The 25,870-nt window shown below is 42.3% G+C and overlaps 2 protein-coding genes across 2 annotated transcripts; one reads left to right on the top strand and one right to left on the bottom strand.

The window, feature by feature from the left end:
• Window positions 1-1,195: 1,195 nt before the first annotated feature.
• LOC124151564 lies at window positions 1,196-22,530 on the top strand. The gene is made up of 12 exons (XM_046524083.2): window positions 1,196-1,265; window positions 3,453-4,265; window positions 4,980-5,294; window positions 6,188-6,339; window positions 7,547-7,634; window positions 9,598-9,648; window positions 10,026-10,205; window positions 17,220-17,393; window positions 17,494-17,667; window positions 18,852-19,025; window positions 21,025-21,209; window positions 21,914-22,530. The coding sequence occupies exons 1-12, from the start codon at window positions 1,211-1,213 to the stop codon at window positions 22,124-22,126; spliced, it is 2,574 nt and encodes an 857-aa protein (XP_046380039.2). The 5' UTR covers window positions 1,196-1,210; the 3' UTR covers window positions 22,127-22,530.
• Window positions 22,531-22,590: 60 nt separating this feature from the next.
• Window positions 22,591-25,577, bottom strand: LOC124151565. The gene is made up of 3 exons (XM_046524084.2): window positions 25,475-25,577; window positions 24,366-24,418; window positions 22,591-23,412 (listed from the first exon to the last, which is right to left on the bottom strand). Exons 2-3 carry the CDS (start codon window positions 24,412-24,414, stop codon window positions 22,640-22,642), a joined length of 822 nt encoding a protein of 273 aa, XP_046380040.2. The 5' UTR covers window positions 24,415-24,418; window positions 25,475-25,577; the 3' UTR covers window positions 22,591-22,639.
• Window positions 25,578-25,870: the final 293 nt, after the last annotated feature.

Here is a 25,870-nt window from a genome sequence, read left to right as displayed (position 1 = left end):
CAAACAAAGAACCAAATCAAAGCGTATCTAACTCGCTTTCGCTCGTGACATACGTTTCGAAACAATCCGCTGTAAGATAAATGATATCTAAGAGACACTCTTGTAGTAATCTCTATTTATCATCCAAAACTGGCTCCCACAGGAGATATCGCTTGTGTGAGATCAAGCGATATCTATACTGTAGATATCGCTGCAATGAAATTGCATCACAATGCTTTGCAGACCATTGTGACGTCATTGGTTACCATGATGTCACAATCAAATGACATCACTAATGGCTCTGCTACTGAAGCTGTTAGCAGTACTTTTTACACTTAAGACACTGCTTATTACTTTCTACAAACTGAAAAAGTTGGAAGAATGATGTTGGATGATAAATAAAATCTCACCCTCGTGTCTTTTGATATCAAATATATCAACACTCGTTGATAAAAGTGGCAAAATCCTCGGCAAGCCTCGGAATTTTTCCACTTTTATCAACTCGTGTTGATATATTTGATATCAAAAGACACTCGGGTGAGATTCTCTATTTATCATCCAAAACTGGCTCCCACAGGAGATATCGCTTTGATTAGATCAAGCGATATCTACACTGTAGATATCGCTGCAATGAAATTACATCACAATGCTTTGCAGACCATTGTGACGTCACTGGTTACCATGACGTCACAATCAAATGACATCACTTATGGCTCTGATACTGAAGCTGTTAGCAGTACTTTTTACACTGAAGACACTGCTAATTACTGTCTACAAATTTAAAAAGTTGGAAGAATGATGTTGGATGATAAATAAAATTTCACCCTCGTGTCTTTTGATATCAACACTTGTTGATAAAAGTGGAAAAAATCCTCGGCAAGCCTCGGAATTTTTCGACTTTTATTAACTCGTGTTGAGATTCTCTATATCATCATCAAATAGGGAACTGAAGGATATCTCAGTTGTATATGGTCTGTGTTTTGACACAGGATAAACCATTCGATCAATGAACTACTTAGGGGTACCAATGTTGACGTTACTTAAGCGACGTCGTACCACGGAGAACGTGTAGCCACTGGTGTGTGGACCAGGTGATATCCCCTTACATCACACACTGGGGTTTTGTTAACGGTTTATTTTATTTGTATATGTTAGGTAATTCTACATTTCGATGTTTAGTATTCGCCCTAATGGACATACATAGAGTGCGCGCCGCTTGGACACGGAGAAGATGAATGTCCTCCTGATAGTGGTACTCCTATCCGTGGCAGCGATGTGCCTTGGAGGTACGTACTAATATTTTAAAACTTGAGATACAAAATGAACGGCAATGAGACAGATTTGGCCAGAATGAGTTTGGCAAATATCTATAATACCGCTTTGAACAGCATTTTATTTACGTCACAGCGTGTCAACCCAAAGTGATGCATTTATTTTACTTCTGTGAAATCCTTGAGTGCGAGAATGGTGCTGACAAACCTGGAAACATGATTAGGGCGAATTTGGGATTCAAACCCACGATGAAGCCGAGGTTTCTGGCACTCCAAATAGGACGTAGCTCTACACATTCCGACTCAGACGACTATGCCATCGTGCCCCTACTCTGTATCTAAGTTTCAGCACATTAACCATTAAGGAAACGATAGCTGACGGTGCTTACATCATTGTTTTAGCAATAAGGCCAGAACCCCTGTCGATGGCCTTGCACGTATTAACCAACAAATTTCCCTAACGTGCATGGGAATGACAGGTGAGAACAGATCTCCTTCTATATTCGTACGAAGCACATGCATGGATTGGGAGGTCAGGTTCTGTGACTTGGTTAATGGTGAAGTACGTTGGTGAGGTACGTTGGTGAGGTGCGTTAGTGAGGTACGTTGGTGAGGTGCGTTAATGAGGTACGTTGGTGGGATACCTTGCTCGCATTATCACAGGTTAACTGGTCCAGGCTCGATTATTACAGGCCGCTTTCGTGGAGCTGCTCGATTAAGAGTTAAACAGCAACCAACATAATGACATGACTACAGATAAACTTTGACGTCATAGGAAGATAAACTTTGAGGTCATAGGAAAAATGACTTCAGATAAACTTTGAGGCCATAGAAATAATGACTATAGATACACTTTTGGGTCATAGGAATAATGACTACAGATAAAGTTTGAGGTCATAGGAATAATGACTACAGATAAAGTTTGAGGTCATAGGAATAATGACTACAGATAAACTTTTAGGTCATAGGAATAATGACTACAGATAAACTTTTAGGTCATAGGAATAATGACTACAGATAAACTTTGAGGTCATAGGAATAACGACTACAGATAAACTTTGAGGTCATAGGAATAATGACTACAGATAAACTTTGAGGTCATAGGAATAATGACTACAGATAAACTTTTAGGTCATAGGAATAATGACTACAGAGAAACTTTGAGGTCACAGGAATAATGACTACAGATAAAATTTGAAGTCATCGGAATAATGACTACAGATAAACTTTGAGGTCATAGGAATAATGACTACAGATAAACTTTGAGGTCATAGGAATAATGACTACAGATAAACTTTGAGGTCATAGGAATACAAAATATATAGGAAAGGAATACTGATATATAGCAGCACACTTTCGAGAGAATCAATACCGTATTCACAGTATTAAGCGCACTGCTCCAATAATCGTCCCTTGATCAATTTCTAAAGGGATCTGTAAATAATCATCATAAACGCCCCCTTCTAAGAGTGGCAGTTTACATGACATATTTGCTTGTGTAAACAGAAGCACTATATAACTATAAAACTGCCTAGTTTTAAACTATTATCGATTATTCATGGATGTCTTAACTATTTCTGTTCCGTATCGCTCGATCTGTGTAGGGTCATAATATGCGCCCCGCTTTGTCAATTTTTCAAACGCCCGGGGTGCTAATTACATGAACACGGTATATCTACATCAATAGCTTGAAAATCATTGCAAGATAATGAATTATATGCTTGTCGAGCTGCCTGCAGGTGATTTGCTTAAAATACATGTATGTATAATAGAAGCATTGTACACATACATTGTACACATACATTGTACACATACATTGTACACATACATTGTACACATACACTGTATATTAGTGAATGCATACTATTCCCTGTATAGTGAATACATATTTCATTACTATGGTAATGGTGAATATGCAAAGGGTTCTGTCTTCTATATTCATACGTTGCATATATATTACATGCATAATTGATGTACATCATGCAGATATTAGAGAGACAGAAGTGAATATTAGAAGCATTGTACAATCATATTTGTACAAAATGTTGGTAATGAATTGGGGGTGGGGGGTGGGGATGGGGGTGGGGATGGGGGTGGGGGTGGGGGGGGGGGGGGGGGGGCATCATGCTTGGCAGCGGAAGTATTGACTTCAATATGTTTTCACAAAACAAAAACTAAACGATATGTTTTTTTCTTTCGTAGCAAGAAACAACATAGGCTTGGAATTCATCGTCGGTTTCCTTGACAACGAAGAGACAGGGGCCACCTTGGATTTAGAGATATTTGTCACCACAATCTCCAATACACCGGCGAACGTCACCGTGACGGCTCCATCCTATAACCCATCCCTTCTCCGTGAGACGGTCGTCACTAGGGGAACCGTCTCTAAACTAACCCTGCCATCGTCACTTCGGGGCACAGGCTCAGCCGCAGAAAATAAAGGAGTCTTGATAGAATCCACGGAAGAAATAACGGTGTACTGTGTCAACAAGGAGACATACTCCACCGACGCATTTGTAGCGGTGCCGACGGAGGCGTTGGGTACTGCATACTACATCATGACGTACCGGACCAACCCCGCAATGATGTTCGTAGGGACAGAGGACTCTACCGACGTCCACATCGTACTGCCGTCCCCGCCGTCGCAGCCAATCAACATCGTTTTTGGCGGCGTCACGTACATTGATGGAGATGTCCTCAAGCTTCGCATCAATCGTTTCGAAACGGTTCATCTTTATCAAGAACAGACAAATGTGGATTTCACGGGAACTTTGATCCAAGCTAATAAACCCGTCGCAGTGTTTTCTGGCAACAGGAAAATTCCGGTTCCGATTCTAGCCGGAAGTGGCGACCACGTGGTAGAGCAGATGTCGCCGATCAATACATGGGGCAAGGAGTTTGTCTACGTCAGTACTCCAGACAGAACAACGGGGGACCTGGTTCGAATCCTGGCCGCTGAGGCGTCCACTATAGTGACTATCACTGGGGTCGGCAGCGTCACTATCACAGCTGCCGGTAATTGCCATTTGATATAGCCCAGTTCACATGTTTTATTTTTACCGAATTAGGGCGATAACATTGGCCTGAGCAACAGTACAAGTTATTAGAACATCCGATGTAGAAGTTGTAACACTAGTTTGTTTATACCACATACATGTCTCTATATATGTAAAATAAACTACACGAACATGGCGATTGTTCAAGTGAAACGGACATTTCTGGATATCAGTCACTTATATTTACCTGAAAGGTTCCATTTCATAGATCGGTAAGTACGTAGATATATAACTGGATGGATTGATGGGCGGACGGACGGATTGATGATGATGATGATGATTGATGGATAGTGGATGATGGAGAGTAGTGGATTGATGGATGGGTGTAAGATGGATGGATAGTGGAGGATGGATTGATGGATAGAGGAGGTGGGATGGATGGGTGTAAGATGGATGGGTGTAAGATTGATTGATGAAATATAGATGGTTAGTGGAGGATGGATAGTGGAGGAGGGATGGATTGGTGTAAGATGGATGGATGAAATATGGATGGATAGTGGAAGATGGAGAGTAGGGGATGGATGTAAGATGGAGAGATGAAATATGGATGGAATGGAGTATGGAGTGGAAGATGGATGGATGGATGTAAGATGGATGATGGTAATGATGGATGTACAGTATGGATTGGTGATGGTGATGGATGGATGGTACAATAAGAATGCCTTTTTTCCAGGAGGGTTCTTCGAGCTAGGAACTAATTCAGGAGAAGTGAAGTCCATCACTGCCTCGAAGCCAGTACTGGTGGGTGTGTTCAGTAAAACCGATGCCGTTTCGGATCCGAACGGCGGGGACCCTTCTATGTACCTGCTGCCCCCTACAGCGCAATACGCCCCCAACTACGTCTTCAGTACAGTAGAGACGCCAAGCGGCAACTTCACAAACTACCTCAGCATCGTCGTCAATGTCGACGCGACATCGGGTCTCAGATTAGACAATGTTGCCATCGATAGTCTGGGCATAACATGGATCAATGTGCCAGATTCAGCAGGTAAGGTATCAGTAGTAGTCGTAGGAGTGGTAGTGGCAGCTGTCGTGGTAGTGGAGGTGGTGGTTGTAGTAGAAGCATTGGTGACAGTAGTATTAGTTATATATAGCAGCAGCAGAAGGTCTTCTAGAAATAGAAAAAGTAAATGCAGTAGTAGCAGCAATATTAATATCAGTTTGTTTGTTGTTTTAGGCCACATTCGGCAACATTTCAATTATATGACGGCGGTTATTAATATCAATAGCACTAGCAGTAGCAGTGCACGTAGTAATAGTAGTAGTAGTAGAAGTAGTAGTAGTAGGAGGAAGAGGAGGAGTAGTGGAAGTAGTAGTAGTAGTGGTGGTAGTAGTAGTAGTAGTGGTAGAAACAGAAGTAGTAGAAGTAGTTGTTGTAGTAGTAGTAGTAGTTGTTGTAGTAGTAGTAGTAGCAGCAGAAGTAGTAGTTGTAGTCGTAGTCGTAGTCGTAGTAGAAGTAGTAGTTGTAGCAGCAGAAGTAGTAGTAGTAGTGGTAGTAGTAGTAGTAGTAGCAGCATAAGTAGTAGTAGTAGTAGTAAGTAGTACTAGTAGTAGTAGCATAAGTAGAAGTAGTAGTAGTAGTAATAAGTAGTAGTATTCGCAGTAGTAGCAGAAGTAGTAGTAGTAGCAGTAGTAGTAGTAGTAGCAGAAGTAGTAGTAGTACTAGTAGTATTCGCAGTAGTAGCAGAAGTAATGAAAGGCATGGAAAGCATTGTACTTAATGCACCAAACCGTTAAGGACGCACTGTTCATCCTTTGTAGCTCAGGGCGTTTCCGATACCAATCATAGCACAAGTCCACTTCTAACTTAACAGTTGTCTCACTCGACATTGTCTGTGGGACAGAGAGGAACCTAAAGTCTGGTCCGGCTTTATGTTGTAGATCTGGTTGCCGGAACTGTCAGCGTCAACCCCGGCAATCACGACGTGTACCACGAGGACCCCACTGTTGTCTTCATGGGCCTGTGTACCGGGGTAGCGCCCTTTACGTCCTACGCCTACTCGTCAGGGATGAGACTTGCCTTAATCAATGAGGTACGTGGGGTGTGTGAGTGACTTTGGTTTCACTTCCATTCTTGGAAGAAGTGAGTAGATATAAAGGTTACCAGAGACAAGCTGTTATAACTTCAATACGATACAATGTAGATCGTGTGAACACTGTGAGTGAGTGAGTGAGTTGGGTTTAACGCCGCTTTTAACAGTATTCCAGTTATATCACGGCGTGTCAGCTTAATGTGGGAGGGTAGCCCGAAGTGATGCAGGTCTCAGACGTTTACCACTTCGGTGAAACCCACGAGCACGGGTACGGTGCTGACAAACCTAGAAACATAATCGGGGGAACCGGGATTCGAACCCACAATCATAGGTTTCTGGCGTACCCAAGGGACGCAACTCTGCACAGCGAATCGCAGCGCCTTAAACGACTGGGCCACCGTGCCCCCTAACGCCGCTTTCAACAGTATATCGGTTATATCATAGCGTGTCTTATTGATGTGGAGGAAAGCCCGTAGTGATGCAAATGGTTGCCATTTTGGTGAAACCCACGAATAGGGATTGGTTCTGACAAATCATGAAACAACCAAGGCCCATGGAATTCGAATCCATAAAATGTCTGGTAAGCCTGAGGGATTCAGCTCGACACAGCCAACTGCGGCACCTTAAGACGACTTGGCCACCCTTGTCCAGATGAAGGTGGGCATTGAAGAACAAGGTTAGAATTGTTGATCACCCCGGAGCCATCAAGCTGAGAAATATGTTTTCGAATAATTGCCTACGGCCGTCTAACTTTCAATCTTCTCAGATCCATAGGGGACACGGGTGGCCCAGTCGTCTAAGGCGCCGCGATTCGCTCTGCAGAGGTGCGTCCCTTTGGCACGCCAGAAACCTATGATTGTGGGTTCGAATCCCGGTTCGCCCCGATTATGTTTCTAGGTTTGTCAGCACCATACCTGTGCTCGTGGGTTTCACCGAAGTGGTAAACGTCTGAGACCTGCATCACTTCGGGCTTTCCTCCCACATTAAGCTGACACGCCGTGATTTAACTGGAATAATGTTAAAAGCGGCGTTAAACCCAACTCACTCACTCACTCTCAGATCCATATCACATATTTGTGCAAGACCTGAACCGATAAACTCCAATGAACAACATCATCATGACTATATTTTCTGTGTCCTAACATGTTTCTGTGTCGTAATATGTCAAGCCATATTGACACACTTAGGTATTCTGTCCCTCGTTTAGGCCTGTTCAACTACAAGTGTCGTAGCCGGTGATGTCGTGGACAATGACTGTGACGGTCGAATTGACGAAGAAGAAGCCAATGGACTCGGTAATTTGAACATTGATGATTAAAGAAATATTAATACGGAAATGTGTTTATCATTTGAATATGTGAGAGCCTGGTGGTTCTGTAAATGGCTGATAATAATGTAGCATCGACACAGCTTGACGATTGTTGGTATGACAATATGAGTGAGTGAGTATGGTTTTACGCCGCTTTTAGCAATATTCTAGCAATATCACGGCGGGGGACATGAGAAATGGGCTTCAAAAATTGTACCCATGTCGGGAATCGAACCCGGTTCTTCGGCGTGACGAGCTAACGCTTTAACCACTAGGCTACCCGACTGCCCCGTATGACAATATGAAATAGTAAATATAACTTATTGATACTCAATGTATTTTGATCCTACATGAGGTAAAATGTTTAAAAAGCGTTCCTCTGCTCTGTGCGTATGCACTGACAAATATGTACTAAATAGATAATATAAATGACGAGTGTTAGAGATTCATTACTCGGTGAGGCTTACTGACGACAAGTCACATATTGTTGTTTTCACCGCACTCAGCAGTATTCTAAATATATGATGGTGGTCTGTAGATCATCGAGTCTGGACCAGACGATCCAGTGATTGACATCATGAGCATCGATCCACGCAGTTGGGATACGATAACATGCATCAACCAAGTCAGCGAGCCTGACCACCCGATCCCGTTAGTGGCCTCTTACGACAAGCATAGTCGCTTTTTACGGCAAGCATGGGTTGCTGAAGACCTATTCTATCCCGGGACTTAACGGGTATTACTAACGACTAAAGGGAAAGGTGTCAATATATTGTGATATGATATACTTGATGTTTATTGCGTACTTATATATAAAAAAACATATATAATATAATAATACAATTTATCCGACATGACTGAACTTGTAAACTGGTAGAATTATGGTGTGTGCTCCGACCTATACTTTAAAGAAAACACCAGCTATGTACAACAATATGACATCACTACCTGTCATTCAGGGATCGTATTTACATATATGAATCATGTACGTCATCAGAAATCAGTCTGACTATCTGTGTATTGGTATTTGTTTATATCCGAAATGCAGATAATAAACGTCGCCGTTGCGTGTGATTTTGCGTCAGTCATGACGAACTGAAACATATTATATATATTCCTCAATCCTTGTTACTATAGTCTTTTCTGAACAGTATGTGTCAAAGTATGCAACGAATAGTCAAATTGATCTATCGAAATTAGCGAAATTGCTACACAGTGTAAAATTTGAATTTAGATTTGTTTACATTTTTAAACCAGTACAGTTTGCCGAGCACATCGTTCGTTTTCACACCTGATTTATTTGGCTTGATTTCAGCGAGACCATTTCCATATTAGTGACAAATACAATTTGTCATTTAATCCATGAAATGTATGATGGAATTCAGGGATGGATCTAAATCAGCTGAGTGTGAAATAGACATAGACAGCATACCTGAAACATGATTATAAAATAACAGTTACTTTGGAGTTGGTGATTTTTCTAAACATGCTGAACGTTTCTCCAGTTAATTGTTTCAGAATGTTCATTGGCAATGTGATAAATTTTAGATTCCCCTGATCACATGTGGTATATTCGGAATTAAATTACCCGACATTTAGACTTCAAACTATTCACCAAATAACGCCGTGAATGGTTACTTGGTACAATGTAAACAATTTACAGATACCATGAAGAGTAATTTTGCTTTGTCTAAAATTATTGCGGAGGATATCACACAACAGAGACATTCCGGCGGAATTGATAACTGTGAATTTTTTTTTATGGAAGTGGTGTAGTTCCAGTTTTCTTCAAGGTTAGGGTTAAAGAAAAAGGACTTGTCCCTGTGGCGTCTAGGGAGCTCCTGACTTACGAGTTTCTTGAGGGGTTATATGAATACGGATGATTTGCTATGGGAGTTGCATTTCTCGATGTAGCTAAATACCATTCTAACCATACAGTTCGATTCCAGATGATGACGGCGATGGGTCCATTGACGAAGACTTAGCAGCTCCCAGGCGAGGTGGGTAAATTTTGTTATGATCTTTATGATGAACAATACAAGCTGTTATAATCTCAATATGACACAATGTCGATCTCGTGAGTTGGCTTCAACGCCGCTTTAAGCACAAGTAAAACGTTGGGGGAAGTATTTGGTTTCACTCAGTGTAGCTGATCGTAGCTATTCGACATGAGGAACCAACAGCAATTTAACTACTTACATATGTAGAATATGTGAAGTCAATTTCTGGTGTGACCGGCCGTGCTTGAATATTGCTAAAAGCAGCGCAAAACATACTCGCTGTTTCTAAAACGCCATGAGGTGTGCGCGTCATTTTTTCCTCGGTCAATGAATCAGTATGCTTTCGAAAGTCATTACGTGTGTTCTTTAATTGACAGTTAATGGAGGGTTCAGCCTTTGGACATCTTGGACCACATGTACAGTCAGCTGTGGAGGGAACGGAACTATTTCCAGGAACCGGAACTGTGACAATCCTGCACCTGCGCAGAACGGCTTGCCGTGTCAAGGGAGCCTGTCCGAGACTGAAGTCTGTGTGTCCCCAATAGCTGATTGTCCTAGTAAGTTATAAATAGAATATGACCCTGGGCCCACCTCCACAATCAAGTTTTACCGCTGTGACATTTTCAGTCATAGTTAAAAAATAGGGTGCTATGATCGTCGCTGTACAATCGCATATTATTATTATGATTTTTATTATGATGTACACGTGACTCCCAATCAGGAAATCAGCTATTGTATTGTTAAATGAAATGTTATCCCAGTTGTAACTAATATTGATGTTATGTTTCATCCATACACAAGTCATTTAATATAATCAGAATAGTTCCATAGAAACGACTATGAATGCTGCGATAACAATAGGATAATATGTTATTCCTGTAATCGTAGTAACTTGGGTTTCTGTGTTAATATTTTACATTGTTGTGCAAAAAACAGTTCACAGCATGCATCAAGCTCTATGCAACTTTAAACATTTATTTGTATTAATTTAAACGTTATAATAATTAAACCGCCTCCGTGGTCAAGTGGTGGAGCGTCCGCCCGGAAAGAGGAAGGTCGGGGGCTGGGTAATCGGCCGCATCATTACAAAAATACGTAAAAAATTGGTACATGTTGTTACACTGACTAGTACTCGACATTGAGCGTCTAAAACAAGGACTGGTCGGCACATAGTCTGTATATTGTGTCCGAGTGAGGTTTACATGTTAAAATGCGGCATTGTGTCTCAGTGGGCTAGCACTATAAAATCAGCATTAGTGCGGTCTGGTACAGGCACACACACACACACACACACACACACACACACACACACACACACACACACACACACACACGCACACGCACACGCACACATGCACACACACACATGCACGTCACTATAATAATCTTGGACGCGACGTTAAACCCCATTTCACCTCACCTAATAATAATAAATAAATGTGACCCGTGAAGATCCGGGGTGGAATAGGTCTTCAGCAACCCATGCTTGCCGTAAAAAGGCGACTATGCTTGTCGTAAGTGGCGACTAACGGGATCGGGTGGTCAGGCTCGCTGACTTGGTTGATGCATGTCATCGTATCCCAATTGCTTGGATCGATGCTCATGATATCAATCACTGGATTGTCTGGTCCAGACTCGATTATTTACAGACCACCGTCACATGGCTGGAATATTGCTGAGTGCGGCGTTAAAAAACAACAACAAAAATATATAATGATGAAAGATGCACCATTGCTGATACAGAGAAAGAGCATCAGTATTAACATGCCAATCATCAGTGTCACCTCGGCGAGACATTCTTATAATTAGCGACGCACTCGTGTTATATTAATGTGTCATACATGTGCATATCAGTTGCATCTCATCACAGTCGGCAAATATGGCTGGTATGCATTTTTTGGTTTAATGTTTTGAGATTTGAGGCATGTATGTTGTCCCACTAGTTGAGGCAATTATTGCAATCTCAATAATCAGTATCCTTGACTGAGGGCATTTCGACTTATTTTCCATTCTTAGACAAATGCAGCTGAATGTCACGACTAGGATGGGATTATGTGTCCTGATAGGACACGTGGCTTTTCACATGTGTAACGCATGCCGGTACAATTCTAATTTGACATGACTTGTGTGCCAGGGTTAAATAGGTTTGAGCTATCTGTTCTTTGAACACACGAGTACACCTGTTGGTCCACAGCACTAGTATTTCGTAAAAATATGTCATTGTGTTACTTTTTCGTAAAGTACAAATGCGTTGTGACAATTGTTCAGCAATGGCCATGTGGAACGTTGGAAGCGTCTGTCAGCTGGCCCGTGAAGATCCGGGGTAGTATAGGTCTTCAGCAACCCATGCTTGCCGTAAAAGGCGACTATGCTTGTCGTAAGAGGCGACTAACGGGATCGGGTGGTCAGGCCCGCTGTCTTGGTTGATGCATGTCATCGATCCCAGTTGTATGAATCGATGCTCATGATATCAATACCTGGATTGTCTGGTCCAGACTCGATTATTTACAGACCGCCGTCATATAGCTGGAATATTGCTGAGTGAGGCGTTAAACAACCAACCCACCAACGTCAGTCATCTGCAGCCAACCTGCCGAGCCGCTGTCCCAGTGTCAAGTCATCAACACATAGTATTCTTATTTAACGTACCAGACACATCAATGCCCGACTGGACCCGTGAAGATTCCGGGGTAGAATAGGTCTTCAGCAACCCATGCTTGCCGTAAAAGGTGACTATGCTTGTCGTAAAAGGCGACTAACGGGATCGGGTGGTCTGGCTCGCTGACTTGGTTGATGCATGTCATCGATCCCAATTGCATGGATCGATGATCATGACATCAATCACTGGATTGCCTGGTCCAGACTCGATTATTTACAGACCGCCGTCATATAGCTGGAATATTGCTGAGTGCGGCGTTTAACAACAAACAAACAAACAAACAAACAATGCCCGACTGCCACGTTTTGTGTCACCACATCTTTATGGTCCGCCTGCAGTATCACACACTTCATCCACAGAGTCGTATGATTCAGTTTGGTTTGGTTCATTGTTTAACGCCGCATTCAGCAATATTCCAGCGTGTAAATCGAGTCTGGACCAGACAATCCAGTGTATGACATCATCAGCATCGATCCGAGCAATTGGGATCGATGACATGCACCAACCAAGTCAGCGAGCCTGACCACCCGATCCCGTTAGTCGCCTCTTACGACAAGCATAGTCGCCTTTTTACGGCAAGCATAGGTTGCTGAAGACCTATTCTACCCCGGATCTTCACGGGTCCATATGATTCAGTGGTCACTCGGCCATTCTCTAAGTTTATTAACAGGCCGCTGATCCGCTCATGACCCTGTTGTGCAAAGGAGAGATGTTATGGTGTCTCCGGTGTCGAGTTGTGGTTGATGCCTTGTTCTTGGCATGTACAATTTGATGGCATGTAATGCTGAAAGGATATTGCAGTCACCTGCTACGAAGGCTCCTCAAAAAGGTTCTAAGTCTTACAAACAAAGCCATCAATTGTGAAAGTGTTTGTATTTTTTTCTTTAACATTATCTCCTTTTTTTCAATACACTTCTCATTTCGATAGTGAAGCTTTTCAGTTCCAGTAAGGAAGAGGTTTTCTGAAGCCACCCTGAAAAATCAATTCACAGCAGCTTTGAGGTCATCGTTGTCGTCATAGCTCTTTCCACGAAGGTGTTCTTTCAGTTTAGGAAACAGGTGGAGTATGGCGTGTGGAGAAGCTCTTCAAACCCACATTGTCGCCTTTTGCGAGTCGAGGAGTGTGATTAGAGGCATTGTCATGAAGTAGTAGAACTCCAGCAGACAGCATTCGTCGCCACTTTTCTTTGGTAGAATCTCTCTAGCGATTAGGCGAATCAGCATAGTAGGCAATCAGTAAGTAATCAGCAAGGATCACATCCTTTGCATCTCAGAATACAGTGGCCATAACTTTCTTCACTTATCTTGAAGACTTGAATTTCTTTGATCCCGGAAAAGTGGAATGGTGCCATTCCATGGATTGACGTTCATAGTGGTAGACCAATGTTTCATCACCCGTTTCTAATCTCTTTTTGAATTTGACGAAATTCTCCTCAGTTAGCTCTAAATTGTCTCTGGCAATGTCAGTCCTTTTTTCCTTAAGATCAAAATTTAGACACTCTTGCACCCAACAAGCAGATAAATGTAAATGTTCATGAATAATAGGCTCAATGGATCAATGGCTTAGACTTGTCTTCCTCAAGTTCAGCAATAGTAATACGTTTGAGTGACTGTATGCGTTTTTCTGTCTCCTTGATTGAATCTTCATTGATGGAAGTTTAGGGATCCAGACCTTGGGTCATCACCAAGGCTTGTTCTCCCAGCCTTAAACATATCTTACCCCGTTCAACAGTGGAATAGCTGGGGCACTTATCATCATACTTTTGTGACATGCGGTCATGAATTTCTTTGGGAGTACTTTTCTCTGATGACTGTTCGGTACTTAATTTCTGTGTCCATTTGGAAACCTATCAGGTTTAACTGCCTGATGATGTGTTATAGATGATGACACGGCATCGTTGATCATGTTTTATAGACGGAGCGCGGTATCATTGATGATGTGTTATAGACGGAGCACGGTATCGTTGATGATGTGTTATAGATGACGCACGGTATGGTGGCTGATATGTTGTAGATGACGCACTGTTGGTTGCTGATATGTTGTAGATGACGCACGGTATCGTTTCTGATATGTTGTAGATGACGGACGGTATGGTTGCTAATATGTTGTAGATGACCCACGGTATCGTTGCTGATATGTTGTAGATGGCGCACGGTATCGTTGCTGATATGTTGTAGATGACGCACGGTATCGTTGATGACATGCTATAGATGACGCACGATATCGTTGATGACATGTTATAGATGGCGCACGGTATGGTTGCTGATATGTTGTAGATGACGCACGGTATCGTTGATGACATGTTATAGATGACGCACGATATCGTTGATGACATGTTATAGATGGCGCACGGTATGGTTGCTGATATGTTGTAGATGACGCACGGTATCGTTGATGACATGTTATAGATGACGCACGGTATGGTTGCTGATATGTTGTAGATGACGCACGGTATCGTTGATGACATGTTATAGATGACGCACGATATCGTTGATGACATGTTATAGATTGCGCACGGTATGGTTGCTGATATGTTGTAGATGACGCACGGTATCGTTGATGACATGTTATAGATGACGCACGATATCGTTGATGACATGTTATAGATGGCGCACGGTATGGTTGCTGATATGTTGTAGATGGCGCACGGTATCGTTGATGACATGTTATAGATGACGCACGGTATGGTTGCTGATATGTTGTAGATGACGGACGGTATGGTTGCTGATATGTTGTAGATGACGCACGGTATCGTTGATGACATGTTATAGATGGCGCACGGTATGGTTGCTGATATGTTGTAGATGACGCACGATATCGTTGATGACATGTTTTAGATGACGCACGATATCGTTGATGACATGTTATAGATGGCGCACGGTATGGTTGCTGATATGTTGTAGATGACGCACGGTATCGTTGATGATATATTATAGATGACGCACGGTATCGTTGCTGATATGTTGTAGATGACGCACGGTATAGTTGCTGATATGTTGTAGATGACGCACGGTATGGTTGCTGATATGTTGTAGATGACGCACGGTATCGTTGATGACATGTTATAGATGACGCACGATATCGTTGCTGATATGTTGTAGATGACCCACGGTATGGTTGCTGATATGTTATAGATGGCGCACGGTATGGTTGCTGATATGTTGTAGATGACGCACGGTATAGTTGCTGATATGTTGTAGATGACCCACGGTATGGTTGCTGATATGTTATAGATGGCGCACGGTATGGTTGCTGATATGTTGTAGATGACGCACGGTATTGTTGCTGATATGTTGTAGATGACGCACGGTATGGTTGCTGATATGTTATAGATGGCGCACGGTATGGTTGCTGATATGTTGTAGATGACCCACGGTATGGTTGCTGATATGTTATAGATGACGCACGGTATGGTTGCTGATATGTTTTAGATGACGCACGGTATAGTTGCTGATATGTTATAGATGGCGCACGGTATGGTTGCTGATATGTTGTAGATGACGCACGGTATCGTTGATGACATGTTATAGATGACGCACGATATCGTTGCTGATATGTTGTAGATGACCCACGGTATGGTTGCTGATATGTTGTAGATGGCGCACGGTATGGTTGCTGATATGTTGTAGATGACGGACGGTATGGTTGCTGATATGTTGTAGATGACGCACGGTATCGTTGATGACATGTTATAGATGGCGCACGGTATGGTTGCTGATATGTTGTAGATGACGCACGATATCGTTGATGACATGTTTTAGATGACGCACGATATCGTTGATGACATGTTATAGATGGCGCACGGTATGGTTGCTGATATGTTGTAGATGACGCACGGTATCGTTGATGATATATTATAGATGACGCACGGTATCGTTGCTGATATGTTGTAGATGACGCACGGTATAGTTGCTGATATGTTGTAGATGACGCACGGTATGGTTGCTGATATGTTGTAGATGACGCACGGTATCGTTGATGACATGTTATAGATGACGCACGATATCGTTGCTGATATGTTGTAGATGACCCACGGTATGGTTGCTGATATGTTATAGATGGCGCACGGTATGGTTGCTGATATGTTGTAGATGACGCACGGTATAGTTGCTGATATGTTGTAGATGACCCACGGTATGGTTGCTGATATGTTATAGATGGCGCACGGTATGGTTGCTGATATGTTGTAGATGACGCACGGTATTGTTGCTGATATGTTGTAGATGACGCACGGTATGGTTGCTGATATGTTATAGATGGCGCACGGTATGGTTGCTGATATGTTGTAGATGACCCACGGTATGGTTGCTGATATGTTATAGATGACGCACGGTATGGTTGCTGATATGTTGTAGATGACGCACGGTATAGTTGCTGATATGTTATAGATGGCGCACGGTATGGTTGCTGATATGTTGTAGATGACGCACGGTATCGTTGATGACATGTTATAGATGACGCACGATATCGTTGCTGATATGTTGTAGATGACCCACGGTATGGTTGCTGATATGTTGTAGATGGCGCACGGTATGGTTGCTGATATGTTGTAGATGACGCACGGTATAGTTGCTGGTATGTTGTAGATGACGTACGGTATAGTTGCTGATATGTTGTAGATGACGGACGGTATGGTTGCTGATATGTTGTAGATGACGCACAGTATGGTGGCTGATATGTTGTAGATGACGCACGGTATCGTTGCTGATATATTATAGATGACGCACGGTATAGTTGCTGATATGTTGTAGATGACGCACGGTATAAGGTTGATGACATGTTATAGATGGCGCACGGTATCGTTGATGACATGTTATAGATGATGGGACGATATCGTTGATAGTACATCAAAGTTGATAGCATGTTGCAGTTGATGGTATAGTTCATGACATTGTCGACTCTATTTTTCAGTTGACGGCAACTGGACAGAGTGGGGTAACTGGAGCGCATGTTCAGTGACCTGCGAAAGTGGAAACCTGACGAGGTCAAGGTCATGTACGGAACCTGCCCCACAGTTCAATGGTACAGACTGTGACGGCGTTGCGCAGGAAGCTCAAACCTGTCACACAGGCGTTCTTTGTCCAGGTGGGAGAAGTCAAAACATTTGGTTCTTATCAATCTTCTATGGACACATCGCGCCAGCCATGACAGTTAATATGTTGTTTTCTTTCAACTCTGCTTACAGTGGATGGTAACTGGGGCACCTGGTCTCCGTGGAGCCCTTGCTCTGTAACCTGTGCGTCTGGGTCACGCGAGAGGTCAAGGTTATGCGATAACCCTGCAACGGCTAATGGTGGAATAGATTGTGCAGGACAGGCTAACGAAACGGAATCCTGTAACACTGGTGTCAATTGCCCGGGTGAGAACTTATTGTCAAAACGCATGCCCCGTCCCCTCATGATGCGTTTTGGTAAGTGGCTAATGCGTGTGTACAGAGGATATATAATTTGTAAAGTTTTATTGTGATTGAATGTGATGGCTACATTATTCCTTTAAGGGTATGATAGATATACTTTCTTACTGGTGGAGATGAGATAATTCATCAGCTTGTCAAACAGGAAACCTGTCGATCTACCTGTGAGGCACACTATGAAGCCCCTTCCTGCCATACTGGGGTTGTTGGGATACAGGGTGGTTAAAGTGTCCTCACGTCACGCCGAAGACCCGGGTTCGATTCCCGACATGGCTACAATGTGTGAAGCCCATTTCTGGTGTCCCCCGCCGTGATATTGCTGGAATATTGCTAAAAGCGGCGTAAAACCATACTCACTCAATCAATCACTCACGCCGAAGATCTTGGTTCGATATTGCAATGTGCACAGCAAGTATTTATGATATTGTTTGTTTGTTATTTAACGTCGAACTCAGCAATATTCCAGCTTTATAACGGCGGTCTGTCAATTATCGCAACTGGACCAGACAATCCAGTGATTGACATCATGAGCATCGATCCACGAAATTGGGATACGATGCATGCATCAACTAAGTTTGCGAGCCTGACCACCCGATTTCGTTAATCGCCCCATTTGATACGCCATGTGGCTGGCATAAGCGGCGTAAAACGATACTCACTTACTCACGCACCCTTGGTGTCCATTGTGTGTGTATGTATCAAGAGCTGTGCTGGTGCATACGCAGAGTATCACATGATCACTAAACGGGACACGCGACCCAGAACATGTATCTGTGTTTATCTGCCTTTCCACAAAGCATAAATGGGGCGGTCGGGTAGCCTTGTGGTTAAAGCGTTCGCTCGTCACGCCGTAGACCCGGGTTCGGTTCCCGACATGGGTTCAATGTGTGAATCCCTGGGCCATGTAAAATCGTGGACAATTAACATGAATAAATGATGTCCAAAAAAAATTAAAAATGTTAAAAAAATATATAAAAATGTGTGAAGCCCATTTCTGGTGTCCCCCGCCGTGATATTGCTAGAATATTGCTAAAAGCGGCGTTAAACCATACTCACTCACTTTCTCACTCATAAAGCATAAATGTTTATTGATGATAATGAAACTTTAAGGTAACCTACTTGTCTTTCAGTTCATGGCGGTTTCCAGTCCTGGACTTTGTGGGGCGCATGCTCAGTGACCTGTGACAATGGAACTCAAACCAGGTCACGTGACTGTAACAACCCAGCTCCGCAGTTTGGTGGAGCCAACTGTTCCGGAGGTTTCACGGAAATGGTATCGTGTGACCCAGGCATCAGGTGTCCATGTGAGTTTCATTCAATGAGACGACTATTTTACACCCTGTTACAGGTGAACAGATTCTTCGTTTTATAGTGAAAGAGCATCGCGATATACTGTCAGAACCATTACAATCAGATCTTAGTTCTCGCTTTTGCTAAACGAAGATCTGACGACATCCCATTACGGGTCACGTCAGAACGACATTTCAACCAACCAATCAGAGCGTCACTTACCAGATCATGGAAGTGACAGTCTGAATGTGTTTTCTAGTCATGCAACCACGAAATATTTAACACAGGGTATTCGGAACGACAATTACGATTTTTGTGATAATATCCATACAATCTAGGCCATCAAAATATGTTTCGAAGCGTAGTCGCAAGTTTGAAACTAGTGCCGTTAAGCTCGAGAAAGCTGCCTTCTGATATGGAGGTTTTATTCGATATACATGTTAAATCACTGTGCGTGCAGGAATTTGCAACTGGTGACCGACAAAAATAATTATTTTAAGAAATTACAATGAAATCATAAGAATTCAGATTGTTGTAGCACAACTAGTTTATGTAGATACGTCAAGGTGTTTAACGTCGCTTTAAACAGCGTTTCAGTGATTCACGGCGAGTGTACTTCATGTAGGAGGCACAACCGAGGTCAGAAGTTTACCAGTCTCGTATAACACACAAGCATGGGTATGGTACTGAAAAACACAGAGCACAATCAGGGCGAACTGGGAGTAGTGTTCACAATCACAGGTCCTTGGCAGAGCGAATTGCGGAACCCTAAGACGGGTGTCACACGTGTTCACATGTGTATGACACTGTACATTTTGTCACAAGATACCTGTTTCCGTGAGTTGACATGTATATTGTGTCACTAGATACCTGTTCCCGTGAGTTGACATGTATATTGTGTCACTAGATACCTGTTCCCGTGAGTTGACATGTATATTGTGTCACTAGATACCTGTTCCAATGAGTAGACATATATATTGTGTCACTAGATACCTGTTCCCATGAGTTGACATGTATATTGTGTCTCTAGATAACTGTTCCCATGAGGTGACATGTATATTGTGTCTCTAGATAACTGTTCCCATGAGTTGACATGTATATTGTGTCTCTAGATACCTGTTCCCATGAGGTGACATGTATATTGTGTCACTAGATACCTGTTCCCATGAGTTGACATGTATATTGTGTCACTAGATACCTGTTCCCATGAGTTGACATGTATATTGTGTCACTAGATACCTGTTCCCATGAGTTGACATGTATATTGTGTCTCTAGATAACTGTTCCCATGAGTTGACATGTATATTGTGTCTCTAGATAACTGTTCCCGTGAGTTGACATGTATATTGTGTCTCTAGATAACTGTTCCCGTGAGTTGACATGTATATTGTGTCTCTAGATACCTGTTCCTATGAGTTGACATGTATATTGTGTCACTAGATACCTGTTCCCATGAGTTGACATGTATATTGTGTCACTAGATACCTGTTCCCGTGAGTTGACATGTATATTGTGTCACTAGATACCTGTTCCCGTGAGTTGACATGCATATTTTGTCTCTAGATACCTGTTCCCGTGAGTTGACATATATATTGTGTCACTAGATACCTGTTGCCGTGAGTTGACATGTATATTGTGTTACTAGATACGTATTCCCATGAGTTGACATGTATATTGTGTCACTACATACCTGTTCCCGTGAGTTGACATGTATATTGTGTCACTAGATACGTATACCCATGAGTTGACATGTATATTGTGTCACTAGATACCTGTTCCCATGAGTTGACATGTATATTGTGTCACTAGATACGTATTCCCATGAGTTGATATGTATATTGTGTCACTAGATACGTATTCCCATGAGTTGACATGTATATTGTGTCACTAGATACGTATTCCCATGAGTTGACATGTATATTGTGTAAGAAACGCAATGCCATTTGTATTTGCTGAGATAACTAGAAAAGATACATTAAACTGACATGTATATTATATCACATTATATTTCAGTGCCTGGGGGGTGGAGCACATGGGGTGCTATGAGCCCCTGTTCCTTGACTTGTGGGGGTGGAGTCCGGGTGAGGAATCGCCCATGTAACAACCCTGTACCGGATCCTGGAGGCGACTGTCCCGGTGTGGAGCTTGAGATGGAGCCATGCAACACACAAGTGTGTCACCCATCACACACTAATATGGTGAGAACATAATGTTTGTTGGTTGGTTAGTTGTTTAACGCCGCACTCAGCAATATTCCAGCTATATGACGGCGGTCAGTAAATAATCGAGTCTGGACCAGACAATCCAGTGATTAATATCATGAGCATCGATCCACGCAATTGGGATCGATGACATGCATCAACCAAGTCAGCGAGCCTGACCACCCGATCCCGTTAGTCGCCTTTTACGACAAGCATAGTCACCTTTTACGGCAAGTATGGGTTGCTGAAGACCTATTCTACCCCGGCGTCTTCCGGGGCGAGAACGTAATGTAACGTTGTACTTACCAACATGCTGAAATTATTGAATATTGATAAGTTTCATGTTTTCATAATTTTAGACGGTCAGTAAGATGAACTAGCTTGTCACAGTTACGCAGACAATCGAGTTAGATGTCTTCAGATATATATGATTTTTTTATTTTTTTTAACGCCGCACTCGGCAATATTCCAGATATATGAGGGTGGTGTGTAAATAATCGAGTCTTGACCAGACAATCTGTCTTCAGATATGGCCCCTTCACCATATCTAAAAAAAACGTATTGAATGAAGTTATAGTGCATAACGCGGTGAAGATGTTTTTTAAAAGACAATCTTGTCGATCCACGTGTCTGTGCTACGTTCATCACTATATAAAACACCAATTTACATGCTTATCACGTAACACACCCTTTCACTTCAGACATGCAACCACCAGTGGTTTCCGTGCAGAGATGGGAGCGTTTGTATTCATTTCCTTATGAGATGTGACTGCGCATACGACTGCGCAGACGGAAGTGACGAAGAGGTTGAGTATGCACGCTGTGTACCTGACATCGATAAATGCATAATGACAGACACATCGTCAGTCCTGTTACCTGCATGCTGGCTGATTTGGCTTCTGCTTGTACTGTAGTTTATTGTGGAAACACTACCGAGACGCATCTCCCTTGGTGATGCCAACGATATTCATATGCAAATGACGCAAAATATTTGAAATAATTTCAAACATTTGTTTGTGTTTAGTCGATCCAAAAATATTATTTGATTGCTATTAATAAATTCAAAGTAAAGGAAAGGGAAGTATGAGTGCGATAGCTGGAATTGTGTTTCAATCATTCTGCAAGCCATTGTACATAATGTCTAATGGCAGAACTGTTTTCGACATTATAATTGCTTTCACTTTTCGTAGGACGTCTGACTTCCTTAATATTTCCTCCCCTCATCTACCCGTTTAAACATTATCTACAAACATACCCATGCGTCTTATTCCCGTGAAATACTTGTAACTGATTTTAAATTAAAACATGCTGCAAATCATCAACATTTCAGTTTTTATGTGTACTCCTATTTCGATGACGACGATGAGAACAACTCCACTTTCATTGAAACCATTTTATTAAATGATGTTGGCGTGTACATGTGTACATTATCCTATGATGGCAGGGTTGCCGGCATCGGTAGACAGAACAAAGTTCTTGAAGTAGGAGTAGCAGTCATGAGTTGGAGCCCAAGTGCTGTCACGACCACCAAAGAAAGTTGAGAAGAATATGCCATCCAAGTCAACGCTAGCTTTGGCCCGAATGTTGAGTTGGTCGATAGTGAAAACCAGTTTACCATTATACCACACCTTGATAGAACCATCTGTCTTCCCAGGGGTGTTGAGACGGACTGACTGAGCGATGTTCTGCCAAACGCCTCGCTGGAACCTCCATTTACCACGTCCCATAGAGTACCCTTTTATGGAGTTGCAGACCACGTGGTCACAGAAACCGTCAATCTGATGAGTTTTATCTTGTATGTAGCCATACACCTCTCCATCCCCGTCCGCCCTCCACATAAACCTGGTCGAGAAGCAGTTGTCCGAGTGCCTTCCACCAGAGCAGTTGGTCCATCCCCCAAACAGCCCCGGTAATTTTCCTCCGCGCCTGAAGTCAAAGCTCTTGTCAAAGTAGACATCATAACTGAAGGTCATGATGCTATGGTCTTGAGTCGGCGTTGCAAAGAACTGGACACCTTCATTGGGGCCATGGCTACTGTAGCGGCCCTTCTCGTACCAGACTTTCAAGACGTGGTTGCTTCCACCGTCAGGGTCCGTGACGACAGATCCAGATCCATGGTCGTAGTCGTTGGAGGTCAGCGCATGCATACCATTGCGGTAGTTTGCTGGGTCAAACTCTTTATGAACCCACAAAACCGTTCCTAGGAAGAGGAGAAAACAGAGTTAGTTAGTCCTTCTTGATATCCATGCGCTTATTTCGTGATCTTAAAACATCAGATTTAAAACAACAAGATGAAACTCGTCATTAGAAGCAATCAAGCTTCAACCAAACATATTGCTATTCCCAATAAAAACGTCTTTGTCTTCTTTATGTTTCAGAGAAGGAAAACAATTCCTTCCAATCTATGAGAGACCATGTGAACGTAATTATCAGTGAGCAGGAAAATTGCTGGCTTTACTCCACTGTCGGTAATTTTCCAGAAATGGTCTTTTCACAATGTAACCATGTGGGAAATAAAACCCGGGATCTCGGCGTGACGACCCAACGCTTCTTGAGTCTCTTGAGATGAGTGTTAATGACTATTGTTTTTGGTTTTGGTAAATATGTAGGGAAGAGAATATTAACCTAGCGAAGTGAAGCTGGTAACATACAACTCAAATATAGTTAACTCTCAAATCAGATTAGTTTACCCGTACGAAATCAATAGATTCCGATTAATGTACGGCAAGAGTGAGTGAGTGTGAGTTTATGCCCCTTTTAGCAGCTTTGTAGCAACATCATTACGGGTAAACACCAGACATGTTTCATGTGGGGAACGGACGAACCATAGCTTTAACCTCTAGGCTACCCCACCACCCCTGCTTCATGTTAGAGGACCCGTGAAGGTCCGGTGTAGAATAGGTCTTCAGCAACCCATGCTTGTCGTAAGAGGCGGCTAACGGGATCGGGTGGTCAGGCTCGCTGACTTGGTTGATGCATGTCATCAATCCCAACTGCGTGGATTGATGCTCATGATATCAATCACTGGATTGTCTGGTCCAGACTTGATTATTACAGACCGCCGTCATAAAGCTGGAATATTGCTGAGTGCGGCGTTAAACAAAAAACAACCAACCAACTCCATCTTAGAGATATATATTGATAATCAAATACCTTCGACGGATGCGCCGATAGCCAAAAATAGCAATAAGACCAGCTCCATGATTCTGAACGTAGAAAAAACGATAAAAAATCAGTATAATTCTTTGTGATTGTGTTTACATCATCCGATATTCCAATAAATAAAAGCGACAAAACCCTTTCCATATTCAATAGAAATCTCTGCAAAAACAGTCGATTGTACAGATGTCACGAAATCATTAAATATTTCTTTGTGATTGTGTATACATCATCGGATATTCCAATAAATAAAAGCGACAAAACCCTTTCCATATTCAATAGAAATCTCTGCAAAAACAGTCGATTGTATAGATTTCATGAAATCATTAAATATTTCTTTGTGATTGTGTACACATCATCGGATATTCCAATAAATAAATGCGACAAAACCCTTGCCATATTCAATAGAAATCTCTGAAAAAGCAGTCGATTGTATAGATTTCATGAAATCATTAATTTTATTTCTTTGTGATTGTGTATACATCATCGGATATTCCAATAAATAAAAGCGACAAAACCCTTTCCACATTCAATAGAAATCTCTGCAAAAGCAGTCGATTGTATAGATTTCATGAAATCATTAAATATTTCTTTGTGATTGTGTACACATTCCAATAAATAAAAGCGACAAAACCCTTTCCCTATTCAATAGAAATTTGTCACAATTCACAGTGGCTGATATCGGCTTGGCCGTTAAAATACGTATTTCTGTTGATCTGTTAAATTTTAAGTATATTTTGATTTATTTTCATAACGCCAATGTGACTTTACGGAAAATGAGTCTATTATATCTGCAAGCAACCTGCCGTTAAACACGTAGTAATGGTTACTATCACATTTACCAGATTGGAGCATATAGGAAGTACACAAACAAGTTATAGAAGCTCTCCTTACAGCTCAGATCAGATCAGATCCCGATTCTCATTTTTTTAAAGATATATTAAATAATTAGAAATGTTAAATAGAAAACCTCAGCGCCATTGGATGCTGAGTATCGATTGTGCACGGAAACAGATTCCATTGAGCGTAAGAGGCAAAATAGTTATGAAAATTATTTGGATAAACCACTGAAAAGCAAACATCCACGTTGTGTTACTACTCACCGGGTTGACTTTCTGCCGCAGCTAACGAAGCAGTAATTTCATGTCAATTTATATAGAGTTTTGAGACTCTTATCGAGACAACCCCCTGACCTCCTGCACGAATCACGCGTGTATGCTGACATACCGTGATTAAAGGTCAGTATTTCGCTTCGTTGACAATCATTTACGTTAACTTCTACTGACAGAATCAACCCTAACGGTAAGCATATAGTTCTTCCCTACTGTGACAAGGGGGCGGTCGGGTAGCCTAGTGGTTAAAGCGTTCGCTCGTCACGCCGAATACCCGGGTTCGATTCCCGACATGGGTACAATGTGTGAAGCAAATTTCTGGTGTCCCCCGCCGTGATATTGCTGGAATATTGCCAAATGCGGCGAAAAACTATACTCACTCACTAC

Source organism: Haliotis rufescens, unplaced genomic scaffold, assembly GCF_023055435.1.
Source record: "Haliotis rufescens isolate VD_foot unplaced genomic scaffold, xgHalRufe1.0.p SCAF_13, whole genome shotgun sequence".
Taxonomy (NCBI): Eukaryota; Metazoa; Mollusca; class Gastropoda; order Lepetellida; family Haliotidae; genus Haliotis; species Haliotis rufescens.
The sequence above is the reverse complement of the archived record's forward strand: the minus strand, read 5'-3'. Positions and strand labels throughout refer to the sequence as shown.